Below are 14,910 nucleotides of genomic sequence, written 5' to 3'. Positions count from 1 at the left end.
TGGGAGATGGCTATGTATAAAGACATATGAAACAGTCTGTGCCTGCGTGCAGCAACACCTGGACAACAGGGTCCATTTCTGAAGAAGGGTCCCAACCCGAAATGACAACTTTCCAGTTCCTCTGATGCTGCCTGGCATGCTGTGTTCTTCCAGCTCCATATTGTGTTATCTTATTTGGTATTATTGCCTTAATTGGTCAGTGTATTGGGTATAGAAGTTGGGAGGCTATGTTGCGGGTGTACAGGACATTAATTAGGCCACTGTGGAATACTGCATGCAAATCTGGTCACCCTGCCATAGGAAAGATGTTGTGAAACTTGAAAGGGTTCAGAAAAGAAGTACAATCATGTTGCCAGGGTTGGAGTGTTTGAGCTACAGGGAGAGGCTGAATAGACTGGGACAATTTTCCCTAGAGCATCGGAGGCTAAGAGGTGACTGTGTAGAGGGTTATAAAATCAAGAGGGGCATGAATAGTGTAAACAGACAAGGTTTTTCCTCTGGCGTGGGGGTGTACAACATTAGAGGGCACAGGTTTAAGGTGAGGGGGCAAAATTTAAAAGGGACCCAAGGGGCACCACAGAAGGCAGTGCATGCATGGAATGAGCTGCCAGAGGAAGTGGGCGAGACTGGTACAATAAGAACATTTGAAAGGCATCTGGATGGGTATGTGAATACGAAGAGTTTAGAAGTATATGAGCCAAATGCTGGCAAATGGGCTTAGATTTATTTAGGATATCTGGTCAGCATGGACAAGTTGGACTGAAGAGTCTGTTTCTGCGCTGTACAGCTCTATGATTCTAACTCTTTCCACAACTAAAAAAAATTGACAACTGAAAGCAAATTTTCTTGGTAATCAGAGATAATGGGAACTGCAGATGCTGGAGATTCCAAGATAATAAAATGTGAGGCTGGATGAACACAGCAGGCCAAGCAGCATCTCAGGAGCACAAAAGCTGACGTTTCGGGCCTAGACCCTTCATCAGAGAGGGGGATGGGGGGAGGGAACTGGAATAAATAGGGAGAGAGGGGGAGGCGGACCGAAGATGGAGAGTAAAGAAGATAGGTGGAGAGAGTGTAGGTGGGGAGGTAGGGAGGGGATAGGTCAGTCCAGGGAAGACGGACAGGTCAAGGAGGTGGGATGAGGTTAGTAGGTAGCGGGGGGTGCGGCTTGGGGTGGGAGGAAGGGATGGGTGAGAGGAAGAATCGGTTAGGGAGGCAGAGACAGGTTGGACTGGTTTTGGGATGCAGTGGGTGGGGGGGGAAGAGCTGGGCTGGTTGTGTGGTGCAGTGGGGGGAGGGGACGAACTGGGCTGGTTGAGGGATGCAGTAGGGGAAGGGGAGATTTTGAAACTGGTGAAGTCCACATTGATACCATATGGCTGCAGGGTTCCCAGGCGGAATATGAGTTGCTGTTCCTGCAACCTTCGGGTGGCATCATTGTGGCAGTGCAGGAGGCCCATGATGGACATGTCATCAAAAGAATGGGAGGGGGAGTGGAAATGGTTTGCGACTGGGAGGTGCAGTTGTTTTTTGCGAACTGAGCGGAGGTGTTCTGCAAAGCGGTCCCCAAGCCTCCGCTTGGTTTCCCCAATGTAGAGGAAGCCGCACCGGGTACAGTGGATGCAGTATACCACATTGGCAGATGTGCAGGTGAACCTCTGCTTGATGTGGAATGTCATCTTGGGGCCTGGGATGGGGGTGAGGGAGGAGGTGTGGGGACAAGTGTAGCATTTCCTGCGGTTGCAGGGGAAGGTGCCGGGTGTGGTGGGGTTGGCGGGCAGTGTGGAGCGAACAAGGGAGTCACGGAGAGAGTGGTCTCTCCGGAAAGCAGACAGGGGAGGGGATGGAAAAATGTCTTGGGTGGTGGGGTCGGATTGTAAATGGCGGAAGTGTCGGAGGATAATGCGTTGTATCCGGAGGTTGGTAGGGTGGTGTGTGAGAACGAGGGGGATCCTCTTGGGGCGGTTGTGGCGGGGGCGGGGTGTGAGGGATGTGTCGCGGGAAATGCGGGAGACGTGGTCAAGGGCGTTCTCGATCACCGTGGGGGGAAAGTTGCGGTCCTTAAAGAACTTTTCTATAAGGGATGTGCACATATTTAGTGCAATGTGAGCCTTAACTTGTTTGAAAATATTAGAAGCTGTGTGTTGTTAGAGTTGCCCTAGAGCAAGGAGCTGTCAGATTGTTTTGAATTAGTCACGATTGCATTTTAAAACCTGTTCTTCTCACCAGATTGACTTTTCTTGGTAATAGCTAATTTAACGCAGCAACAAATGTAATTTAAGTTAAAGACATTGGATACTAGCAGGCTGTTGTTAGAACCGTTCTTAGCAAAAAGTCAACACATTCAGGAGAGGAAGAGGGGTAGAAAAAAAAGTAAATATGCAACGGGTTTGATCCAATAGAAATGTGCTACTTGCCCATATTTAATTACTCAACTATTGCATGTTAAGCAATCTGGTGAGAAGAACAGGTTTTAAAATGCAATCGTGACTAATTCAAAACAATCTGACAGCTCCTTGCTCTAGGGCAACTCTAACAACACACAGCTTCTAATATTTTCAAACAAGTTAAGGCTCACATTGCACTAAATATGTGCACATCCCTTATTACAAGAAGTGATGGTTTGCATAGGAGCCCTTCTCTGAAGTCTTACTCAACTATGGCTTTAAACTGTAAAAATATTATTGAACTCCAAATTAATTCTTTGCAATTTATAATGAAGCATGACTGAGATTACTAAATGAATGAACAAAAAACCAGGCAAGTTCCCAAAGGAGTGTTCAAGAGTGTCTTCAGGCATTTCTCTGAGTTTAAAAAGTTCATGAAAATAACTGGCTTCCTGAATAGAACAACTATGGAGTTCAGTTTGTTGTACTTATTTGCACTCTGCTGAAAAACAGCAATGTTTTCAAGCTTAAACTACAAAAAATACATTTCAGCAACTCACCTTCAAAAAACTGAGGAAAGCTTTTAAAAACAAGTTAGAGAGAGCATAGTATTCAAATGGAATTTAAACTGTAAGGGAGTGTACAATTAGCACAGGGGAAAAACACCAGTGACAGCAAAGTGATAGTAAGGATTGCCGAAGCTGGAGTCAGAGGTAACACAGTATAGCGCTGGAGAAAAACAGCAGGCCATGCAGCAACACAGGAGCAGGAAAGCTGATGTTTCAGGTCGGGGCACTTCCTCAGAAATGGGTGAGTAGGAAGGGAGCCCTGAAATAAATATAGAGAGGAGGAGTGGGGCTGGGGAAGGTAGGTGGGATGGTGATAGGTGAGTGCAGGTAGGCAGTGGTGGGAGGAGCGGGTAGATAGAAGAGAAGACGGGCAGGTCAAGGAGATGGGGATGAGAGGGAAATAGGTAGGAGAGAAGATGGATAGGTTGGGGAGAGGGGCTGGGGAAGTTAGGTGGGATGGTGGTAGGTGAGTGCAGGTAGGCAGTGCTGAGGATTGGTCAGTGAGTTGGGAGGAGCGGATGGGCGGGAGGGAAGACAGGCAGGTCAAGGCGAGGATGAGAGGAGGGTTGGCCATGGGATGAGGCCTGTGGTGGGGAGATTTGAAACTAGTAAAGTCCACATTGAGACCTTTGGGTTGTAGGCTCCCAAGACGGAATATGAGGTGCTGCTCTTCCAGTTTCTGGGTGACGTTGTTGTGATACTGGAGGAGGCCCAAGATGGACATGTCACCCAGGGAGTGGGCGGGGGAGTTGAAATGGTTTGCTACTGGAAGGTGTTGTCATTTGTCAATGAACTGAGTGCAGGTACTCTACAAAGCGGCCTCCAAGCCTCCGCTTGGTCTCACCGATGCATAGGAAGTCACATCAGGAGCAGCGGATACAATGTACCACATTAGTGGATGCGTAGGTGAAAATCTGTCTGATGCTGAAGGTTTTTTGCATCCTTGGATGGAGGTGATGGAAGAGATGTAGGGACATGTGTAGCACTTCCTGCAGTAGCAGGGGTGGTGGGGAGTGGGAGTGTGGAGCGGATGAGGGAGTCATGGAGAGAGTGGTCCCTATGAAAGGCAGATGGGGGGGGTGGTGAGGAAATATACCCTTGGTTGTAAGGTCAGATTGCAGGTGGCGGAAGTGGCGGAGAATGATATGTTGAATCCAAGGTTAGTGGGGTGTTGTGTGACGAGGGGGTGTGAGGGCAGAGGTGCGGGAAACACAAGAGATACAGTCGAGAGCATTTTTGATCACCGAAGACTACAAATCCTCTCACCCACCTTCCTGCAAGAATGTGATCCCCCTTTCCCAATTCCTCCATCTCATCTGCTCCCAGAATGAGGCATTCCACTCCTGAACATCCCAGATGTCCTCGTATTTCAAGGGCTGCAACTTCCTCCCTTCAGTGGTGAAAAATGCTCTCGCCTGCATCTCTTATGTTTCCCTCACACCCTGCCTCCACAACAAAAACAAAGTCAGAAACCCCCTGTCCTCATGATACATGAGATGTAACACTGATGCCATCTGGAAACTGAAGGAGCAGCATTCATATTCCGCCTTGGAAGCCTACAACCCAATGGTCTCAATGTGGACTTTACCAGGTTCAAAATCTCTCCACTTCAGGCCTCATCCTATGACCAATCCTCCCTCTCATCCCCGCCTTGTTGGCCTGTCCGCCTTCTCACTCACCTATCCGCTCCTCCCACTGCACTGACCAATCCCCACTACTGCCTACCTGCACTCATTTATCACCATCCCACCTACCTTCCCCAGCGCCACCCTTCCTCTCTCTATTTCAGAGCTCCCTTCACCCTCCCCCATTTCTGAAGAAGGGTCCCGACCCGAAACATCAGCTTTCCTGCTCCTCCGATGCTGCCTGGCCTAGTGACAGCAAAGCACTGGCTGGCTTGATTCTGTGTTGCAACATTCAATGAAACTTCCAACCTACTTTCAACAAGGATTGCTGGATAACCCATCTGAAATAGGCAGCTCTTCCATAACCCAAAAGTGTTGAAATGCAAGTGTATCCCTACAACTGCTTCAGTTCAAATCAACTGAAGGCTTGAACTGGGCGTGGAATTTGGAGATTTCTGATTGATATACATGGTAGCTCAGTGGTTAGTACCGGTTTGCCTCACAGCACCAGGAACCCGGGTTCAATTCCACCCTCAGGCAACTGTCTGTGTGGAGTTTGCACATCCTTCCCAGTGTCTGCGTGGGTTTCCTCCGGGTGCTCTGGTTTCCTCCCACAGTCCAAAGATGTGCATGCTAGGTGGACTGGTCATGTTAAATTGCCCATAAAGTCCAGGGATGTGTAGATTAGGGGTATGGGTCTGGGTGGGATGCTCTGAGGGTCAGTGTGGACTTGTTAGGTTGAAGGGCCTGTTTCCACACTATAGGGATTCTATGATCTATAAATTAGCTGCTGAATAAACTCACTAACCCATCAGGTGAATAGGCTTCATCAAGTCTGCTTCCAACCAGTAAGATTCCAGAACATGAAATGAAAGAACTTTCCAAGAAATTTGTAAAATTCCTTTAAGTTAAAGAAAGCTCAGAGCTGGATTTTCAAAATGATATTCTACTCCTGTGTTTCTGACATGACAATAATGAGTCAGCGTGGCTTTGTGCGGAGGAAATCGTGTTTTACAAACTTGAGTTTTTTTGCCGAGGTGACCAAGAAAATGGATGAAGGTAGAGCGGTAGACATTGCCTCCATGGATTCTGGCAAGGCTTTCGACAAGGTTCCACATGGTATACTGGTTAGTAAGGTTAGGTCAGATGGGATCCAGGGAAAGTTCCGAACAGGATACAAAATTGGCTCGAAGGTAGGAGACAGAGGATGGTAGTGGAGGGTTGCTGCTCAGACTGGAGGCTTGTGACCCGTGGTATGCCGGTACTGGGTCCACTGTTGTTCGTCATTCATATAAACAATTTGGGTGAGAATACAGAAGGCATGGCTAGCAAGTTTGTGGATGACACCAAAATTGATGGTATAATGGACAGTGAAGGTTATCTAAAAGGACAACAGGACGTTGATGAACTGGACCAGTGGGCTGAGGAGTGGTAGATGGAGTTTAATTAGATAAATGTGAGGTGTTGCATTTTGATAAGACAAACCAGGGCAGGTCTTGTGCAGTTAATGGCAGGGCCCTTGGAAGTGCTGTTGAACCGATAACAGTACATAGCTCCTTGTAAGTGGCATTACAGGTTGACAAGGTGGTTATGGCAGCATTTCTTTTTCTTTATTCAGCATTTATTCCCCATCCCTAATTGCCCAGAGGGCAGTTGAGAGTCAACCACATTGCTGTGGGTCTGGAGTAAGACCAGGTAAGGATGGCAGTTTCCTTCCCTAAAGGACATTAGTGAACCAGATGGATTTTTCCCACCAATCGACAATAGATTCATGGTCATCTTTAGATCCTTAATTCCAGATATTTTATTGAATTCAAGTTCCACCATCTGCCGTGGCAGAATTTGAACATGGGCTCCTAGAGGGTTATCTGGTTCTCTGGATAAACAGTCCAGCGATAATACCATTAGGCCATTTGGCACACTTGGCTTCATCGAAAAAAGCACCGAGCACAGGAGTTGGGACGTCATGTTGCGCCTGTACAAGCCCTTGGTAAGCCCTCATTTGGAGACCAATTCTGGTCTCCCTACTATAAGAAGGATGTTATTAAAATAGGCATAGAAAAGATTTACAAGGATGTTACCAAGGCTGAAGGGCTTGAGTTAAAAAGGAGAGGCTGCAGCATTTTTCCCTTTGAGCATAGGAAGCTGAGGGGTTTTATAAAATCATAAAATCTAGAGGGGCAGGCATAGGCTGAATAATGAAGGTCTTCTCCCCAGAGTAAGGGAGTCCAAAACTAGAGAACATTGATTTAAAGTGAGTGGGTTAAGATTTAAAAGGGCCTAAGGGGCAACTTTTTCCTGCAGAAGGTGGTGTGTGTATGGAATAAGCTGTCTGAGGGAGTTGTGGAGGCTGGTACAATTACAACATTTAAAAGACATTACAACAGGTACATGAATGGGAAAGGTTTTGCAAGATATGGACCAAGGGCACACATATGGGACTAGATTAATTTAGAATACCTGGTTGGCATGGGTGAATTGGACCAAAGGGTCTGTTTCCATCTCTATGACTCAATGACTATATTTCAAAACTATTTTGTAAGCTGCAATGCATTTGTGGACTTCCAGGGACTGTGCAAGATGTTATATAAATGCACACCTGTCTTTAAGACAAAGTAGAACAACACTCCCCACTAGGGAGGGATGGTTCAATGGTAATGTCACCAGGCTAATAATCAAAATACACAGTCACATATTCTCGATAAGGTGACATTTCGGGTCCCCACCGGATCTACTTTGCTGTTCCTCTGATGCAGTCTGACCTGCTGTGTGCCTCCAGCTCCACACTGTGTTGCCCCTGACTCCGACATCTGCAGTTCTTGCTATCTCAGAATATTTCAGGGACATGGGTTCATACTCCACAACAGCAGATGATGAAATGTGATTCAATACCTGGCTCACTAATACTCTTTAGGGGAAGAAATTTGCCTGGTCTGGCCTATAAGCAACCTGTGAACTGTAGCAATGGGGGTGACTCTTAAATTCCCACCCTAGTACATAGGTTTTAAGCCATAAATGCTGGCATAGCCAGCAGTGCTGACATCCTATGAATGAATATAAAATTCCATTAAGTGCCAGAATTCCTACAATTTTATCTTCACTTCTTTTCAATGTGTCTTTTGAACTTTTAGTGAAGCTGTAAAGTGAGATTTTGTTTCCTGAGCCCAACAAAAAGAAATAGAGGTTAAATAACATTTCTGAATGATTGTGTTTCAACAAAGCACACATCTTTTAGCACCAGAATACTTAGCTAGTTGTAAGTATACAATAACTTTGAAAACTTACCCGTAATTTTCAATTCGTGAAAAGCAGAGAGCTCGGTTTCCATACAGAATATGATTGTCAGGTCTGAAAGAGATTAAAAATTAGTGTAATCAATAATTGTCAACTCACCATGGGCTGCAAATTTATCTTTTGATACCTTGGAAGCACTCAACTCCCATGAGACAAGAAATTATGTGACACCCTGCTGAAAGCAGTTTTTGATTCATTCATGAGATGTGGGCATCACAAATGAGTGTTTACTGCCCATCCCCAATTGCCCTCAAGAAGTAAGTAGCAAGATGCCCTCTTAAACTGCTGCAGTCTTTGAGGTGTATATTTAGTAAAATTAATGTACAGCTAGTGAGGGAGTTCCAGAATATTGATGGGATGACAAAATATTTCTGAGATAGTACGATCCGTAGCTTGGATGGAAACTTACAGGTGGTTGGGAATCCATGCATCTTCTGCCCATGTCTGTCTAACCGGTCGGTGTCACAGATTTGGATGGCGCTGATGGAGGAGCTTTGTTGAGTTACTGCAGTACATCTTGTAGATAGCACAGACGACAGCTACTGTGCATCAGTGGTGAAGGAAATGAATGTTGAAGGTGAAGGATGACTAATTTGTCATGGTTTGGAGATTCTGGAGTGTTATTAGAGCTGCATTCATCCAGTGAAGAGGACAGCATTGTATCACACTCCTGATTCACCCTTGTAAAGGGTGAACTGGCACTAGGGAGACAAGAAATGATTTGCTTTCTGTAGAATTCCTACCCTCTGACCTGTTCTTGTGGCCACAGTACTTGTACAAAAAGCCCAGTTCAGTATCTGGTTGATGGTAACCCTCAGGATGTTGGCAGTGGGGGATTTAATAATGATAGTGCCATTGAATGTCAAGGGACAACAGTTAAATTCCCTCTTGTTGGAGATGATTATTCCCTGGCGCTTCTGTAGCACAAGTAATATTTGTCTGTTATCAGCCCAAGGTTGGATATGGTCTCAATCTTGCTGCATTTGGAGGTGGACTACTTTACTATCTTAGGCAGTGCATGCCGATTAGCTTTAGCAATTTAGAAAAAAATATGAAAGTGGAGGTCCAATGGTAATCAATGCTCTGCATGATGGACTGCATCAGCCACTGCAACAAATTAAAACATTGATAGCTCAAACGGAATTTTGACGAACCTGTGCTCTGTGTTCTTATAACTGAGTGGTTGAACCTTGACATCTTCGTAATTGTAAAGCTTAAGATCTTCCCAGTTGCCAATTAACAAAAAAGGCTCTTGTTCAATCACTTAGAACACAGAACAAAACTGCCTACAAAGCATCCTACAATGCAAATATCAGTCTGTACAGGTGAACATACAATGTTCCATATTCTCGTTCGAGTACCTTAAATCAATTGCCTTGGAGTACCAGCTTACTGCAGCTTCATAGTTCTCATTTTTAAATTCTTCATTGCCTCTTTTTCTATATTCTTCACTCTTCTGAAATGATAAAAAGAGAATTGAGATTCTAAAATATGTAACAGTCTCCTCACCGACTCTTTTTATGACAAATATAACATAGATTCCTACAAAATCACAGGCATGACTCTTACTTGCATAAACCCCTGATCTAATGCCTCTGATTTATTTGAAGGTAGCAAGTGAAATGCATTATTTAATGAATTACCAGCAGCTACAGAAGTAAAAACCATGGGAAATCTAGAATTGCATCTCAGCAAAGTTTTTGATGAGTTCCTGCCCACTTTTCCAGGAAAATAAGACTGATAAATGTTGAAAATGGATGCTTATTAAATAATCAGGGTATTTTTTTTTTCTTTTTCTTATAAAAGGCATTTTAAGTTTACCCCAATATATGTTATCTGGGATTACATATAAAACAGGATGCATTTCAAGAAAATTATCAACACAAGTTGCATAAAAGGGATTTGCAATGATGTTCACAACCTCTGCAGTTCTGAGGAAGGGTCACCAGACCCAAAATGTTAACACTGTTTTCTCCTTCACAGATGCTGCCAGACCTGCTGTGTTTTTCCAGCAACTTTGTTTTTGTTCCTTTCACAGGCTTAGAATTTTGCCTGCTTCTTAATCTACTTGAACAAGACTCCAAAGTCGAAATATAGTTCTCTATTTTAGAAGAATAAAAATGTTACATTTATACAGTATTTTCAAACTTCCCAAGCACTTTACAACCATTTAAGATCTTAAGTGAAGTTGCTGCCGTAATATAAGAAAATGTGGCAGACAATCTGCATGTAGAAAACACTCATAAAATCAATGTAATAATGACTAGATAATTGTATTTGCGACATTGGTTCAGGGGTATATTTGGGTAGGAGATAAAAATATAGAATGCAGGAGCAGGATTGGACCATTCAGCCATTTCGGCCTGCTCCTGTATTCTACATGATTATGGCTGACCATCTAATTCTGTTCCCTGTTCCCACTTTCTCCCCATATCCTTTGATCCCTTTAGCCCCAAGGTCATTTTTGAAAGTTTGCAATGTTTTGGTCTTCTGTGGCAGAGAACTTCACAGGCTCACCACGGTCTGAATGAAGATTTACCCTTTAGACTGTGACCCCTGGTTCCGACTGGTCATCAGGAACATCCTTTCTGTATCTACTCTGTATAATCCTGTTAGAATTGTATAAGTTTCTACGAGATCCCCATTCATTCTTCCAGATTCCTGTGAATATAGTCCTAACTAATCCAGTTTCTCCCCGTACGTCAATCCTGGCACGCCAGGAATGAGTCTGGTAAGCCTTTGCACTTCCTCAATAGCCAGAACATCCACCCTCAGATAAAGAGACCATAACTACACACCATGCTCCTGATGTCATCCTACAATGCAGCATACAGTTGCAACAAGACATTCCTGCTCCTTTACTCAAATCCTTTTGCTATGAAGATCAACATATCATTTATCTTCTTCATTGCCTGCTGCACCTACATGCTTACTTTAATGACTGGTGTACAGTTCTCCACATAAAGTGATAGTTGTATTCTTGTGTGACCTTGCACTATATAAAATCATGCTATAGAGAAATTACTACAGAAAATCGCCATACCTATACAGCAGACAGTTTGTGTAATCTAAACCACCATTTATCAATCACATTTTGGAGAACTGCCTGTACAAGGACACTGAGGTCTTGTTGCAGCTCATCCTTTCTCAATCTACTTCCGTTCAAAAAATAACCTACCTGCCTGTTTTTGCTACCAAAGTGGATAACCTCACATTTATTTGGATTCTACTGCATTTGCTATCTTACTTAATTGTCTACACTGAACAGAAGCTTCTATACATTTTCCTAACAGAATAGCTTTGCAGCCAGTTTTACTCATTTGCAATCTTGGAGATATTATTTACGGTTTTCTCATCTAAATTATTAACAAATATTGTAAACAGCACTGATCCCAATGGTATCCTACTTGTCACTGCCTGCTATTTGAAAAAGGGCCTGTTTATTCCTATTCTTTGTCTCCTGTCTGCCAACCAGCTCTCAATCCATTTCAGTACACAACCTCCAATCCCATACTAATCTCTTATGTGGAACTTATGAAAGCCTTCTCACACCAATATAACTCCACTACTCACTGCTCTTCTTCAAAGCGTTCAATGGGATAGTAGATAAAATAATCTGTCCGACAAACAACACTTTATAACACTTAATAGCTATATGAGAGCTTGAAAGGACGGCTAAAATTCTATAAATTATCTAAATCTCTTAGTAAGAGATTTACTTCGCTTTGTAACCTTCCATAAGTCATTATTTCAGAACTGAAGTAGGCCATTTTCCTCTTCCAGTGTGTTCTATCACTCAACAAGATTTTACTTTAATACTAACTTATTCTATACATATACCACTGCCCCATATCTCTTAATAATATTGTTCATAAACCTCTAAAAATTTTGGCTGACAAAAATCTATTCCTGCCCTTTAAGTTTATGAATAAAATATTTATTACTTTAAGCAGTTTGAACAATAGTCTTTTTTCAATGTAATGAGAAAGAAATGACCCAATCCCAATGTTAAGAATTTTGATGAAAATGAGTATTAGGCTTCATAGCAATTGTCAAGAGAAGTGAGGTAACATCAATACTGGAAAGAAACATTTAAATATACTTCAGCTGAAAGCTCTTTAATTCAACTTGCAGCAGCACAAAATCCTGCAGAAGTCTTTTCTCTCTTTCTACATACCTGGTCATCATCTTTTGGCACTAAATTAAGAATATTTTCACCACCTAAGACCGTCTTAACAAAATATGCATCTGCAAGAAAAATAAGAGTTGAAAATAAACATAATTCATTCACAATTTGCAAAGTTTGATTTCTATCAATCCAATTAGTGACTCAAACAAATAGCTGAGATCTGCAGACCTTAAGATCCCAAGCTTGCTTTGGAATCGCTGTTGAATTGGTTCATTTTGCAGATTGGATAGCAGGGACATGTTGCCGCAACGTCCCTGAAAAAGCCCTCTCACCCATGACTCATTTTCCCTCACTGAAACAATTTTACACACGTGTGTCTGCACTCAGCTACAGTCCCTCCAACCTGAAATACCTGCTGCATAGGCTCACATTTAAATGGCCACAAAGGCAAGATATGAGGGCAAGTTTGACAATGCCCTCGCAAGAATTGAAACTTTCAAGAAAAGGATGAGAAAGGGCATAGAAAATTGGAGACACGTAAAGGAACACAAACTTTAAAGTAAGGCAGGTTTCAAAGTAAGTCACAGGTTGCTTTCACAGACCAACACTAGAGGAGAAATGCTCCTCAATACTAAAAGTTCCGAATGTTAGTTGGAGCAGATGCGCAACAGAGGTCAGGTAGTTACTTCATGTGATGGGCTGGGGCTAGAAGATACATTTATGAGTGAAGCTGCTTTGGAGTAGTACTGAAAAGTAATGACTAGCTGTTATATAGCTGACGTGTATTATGTTGCAAAGTCATAAAATGATGCATATCACAAAAGATATGCAAACTTATCCAAAACAAAATTAGAAATGGAGAGAAGAGAGACAGCTAGAAATAAACAATGTGAGAGGTCAACACATAAAGCCATGAGAACCAGCAGCCAAACATTGAGGGCATAGAGTGTGCATGAAGATAAATGCAGAAGTCAACAGAAAAATGCCAGAAAACCAGGGGGTCATTGAAAGTGCAAGTTGGAGTCAGAGCAAGAGCAGAAAGCAAATGTATCAAGTGCAAAGGTTAGCTGGGGAAAGAGTTGGTCTGTTAAAGATGCAAGGAAACCTTTACATATCAGCAAAGGACACAGCTGAAGCACTAAATTATGATATTGCATCCCTGCCAAAGGAACTGGATGATCCGAGTGTTACAGTTAAAGAAACAAGGGAAGTTATGAACAAGGCAGTACTGTAAAGAAAAAGACGAGCAATAGTGAAAGTTGGTGATTCACCTGGTCTGGATTGAATACATGTTTCATTGCTCACCAGGTTCTTAATTAGTAAAGGTCAGGGGTTATGGAGAGAAAGCAGAAGAATGGGGTTGAGCAACATCAGCCACGATCGAATGGTGGAACCGACTTGACGGGCCAAATGGGCTTATTCTGCTCTGACATTTTATGGTCTTATGATCTTTATGCCTGTGCAGAGCCAGCGACTACAGGTTTGCTAATGTTTCTCTGTTTAACAATTTAAGAAATGGGAAAGAATGAACCCGGAAGCTCTAGATTAGTCAGTGCAATAGTACTGGCGAGCAATTTATCAGGAGCTTGATCAGTGACAAAATAACATTACAATCGAAAAAGAATGAATTAAACAAGGAAAGCCAGTTCAGATTTATAAAAGGCAATTTGTGTCTGACTACTTGATTTAATTCTTTTGATGAAATAGTTAAAGAGAAGCTTTTGGCATCCAACCATCGTCCACATTACAGGGAATAGCTGGGGTGAGTAGAAGCTTGTAAGCTGTGCTACTTGACATCTCCTCTTCCCCTCATCAGCCAAAAAACACACCTTGCAGAGGTCTGGAATATCTAATCCTGTTAATCTTCCAATTTTTATTATAATAATCAGGATGTAGGAAGTATTGTTATAGCAGATGGTTTGAAACACAGCAACATATTAGTGGTTAGGTACGATGAAGCACATTTTTCTGGTATCCATTTGTTCTGTGTAAGCCAGAAAGCTGTGAAAACTATGACATGCAGAGGGTTAAATCAGAAGGCTTCCTATTCCATATTTGATCTGATGCCATGTGATTTCGTAACTTGCACAGTCAATGTTGAAGACCCTTTCGGCAGCTTCCGACTGAACATACACCACTATGCATCTCTGTTGGGTCCAATCTGCTGGTGGGACAGGACATATCCAGATGTTGTAAGGTTTGATTCCATTGGTATGACTATGTCGACTTTTTTGTCAGAGTTGTCTCAATTTTGGTACTGGCCCCAACTGTTAGTAAGGAAAACTTTGCAGGGTCAACAAAGACTGTATTTGCCATTGCCACTTCCATTGCCTTAGTTGATGCCAGGTGGTCCAGCTAGTTTTATTCCTTATTTATCTTTCTAGCTGTTCACAGAACCACTATTTCAAAGGGCAACTGCCCAGACTTCGGGTTGGTGTCACTCAAGGTGAGATATTAGGTTATTATGACAATCATCATCATTAGGTTTTTAATTCCAAATTTTTACCAATTTCAAACACAACCATCTTTGGCTCCCTGCATTTCTTGCCCAGTCACAACACCACAAAGTAATCACCATCCCAACAATTGGCACATAGGCTTTCAACTTTAAGAGGAGGCAATGGCCTAGTGGCATTATCGCTGGACTGTTAATCCACAGACCCAGGTGACGCGCTGGGGACCTGGGCTCAAATCCTGCCATGGCAGATGGTGGAACTTGAATTCAATAAATATCTGGAATTAAGAATCTAAAGATGACCCTGTATCCATTGTCGATTGTTGGGAAGAACCACCTGGTTCACTAGTGTTCTTTAGGGAAGGAAATGGCCACCCATACCTGGTCTGACACACACGGGACTCCAGACCCACAGCAATGTGGTTCGCTTTTAACTTCCCTCTGGGCAATT

At 43.0% G+C, this 14,910-nt stretch overlaps 1 protein-coding gene across 1 annotated transcript in view; it reads right to left on the bottom strand.

Annotated features, from left to right (window-relative positions):
* ttc3 (tetratricopeptide repeat domain 3) overlaps nt 1–14,910 on the bottom strand; it is a gene marked incomplete at its 5' end in the record, with an annotated part of 109,045 nt that overhangs the window by 75,051 nt on the left and 19,084 nt on the right. The window contains 3 exons of the mRNA XM_048540578.2: nt 7,867–7,929; nt 9,237–9,331; nt 12,053–12,123. Coding sequence (XP_048396535.2) covers nt 7,867–7,929; nt 9,237–9,331; nt 12,053–12,123 — 229 coding nt within the window. The remainder of the gene's footprint in view (nt 1–7,866; nt 7,930–9,236; nt 9,332–12,052; nt 12,124–14,910) is intronic.

The sequence above is a fragment of the Stegostoma tigrinum genome, chromosome 12 (assembly GCF_030684315.1).
Source record: "Stegostoma tigrinum isolate sSteTig4 chromosome 12, sSteTig4.hap1, whole genome shotgun sequence".
Lineage (NCBI taxonomy): Eukaryota > Metazoa > Chordata > Chondrichthyes > Orectolobiformes > Stegostomatidae > Stegostoma > Stegostoma tigrinum.
This window is presented reverse-complemented; position numbering and strand designations above follow the sequence as displayed.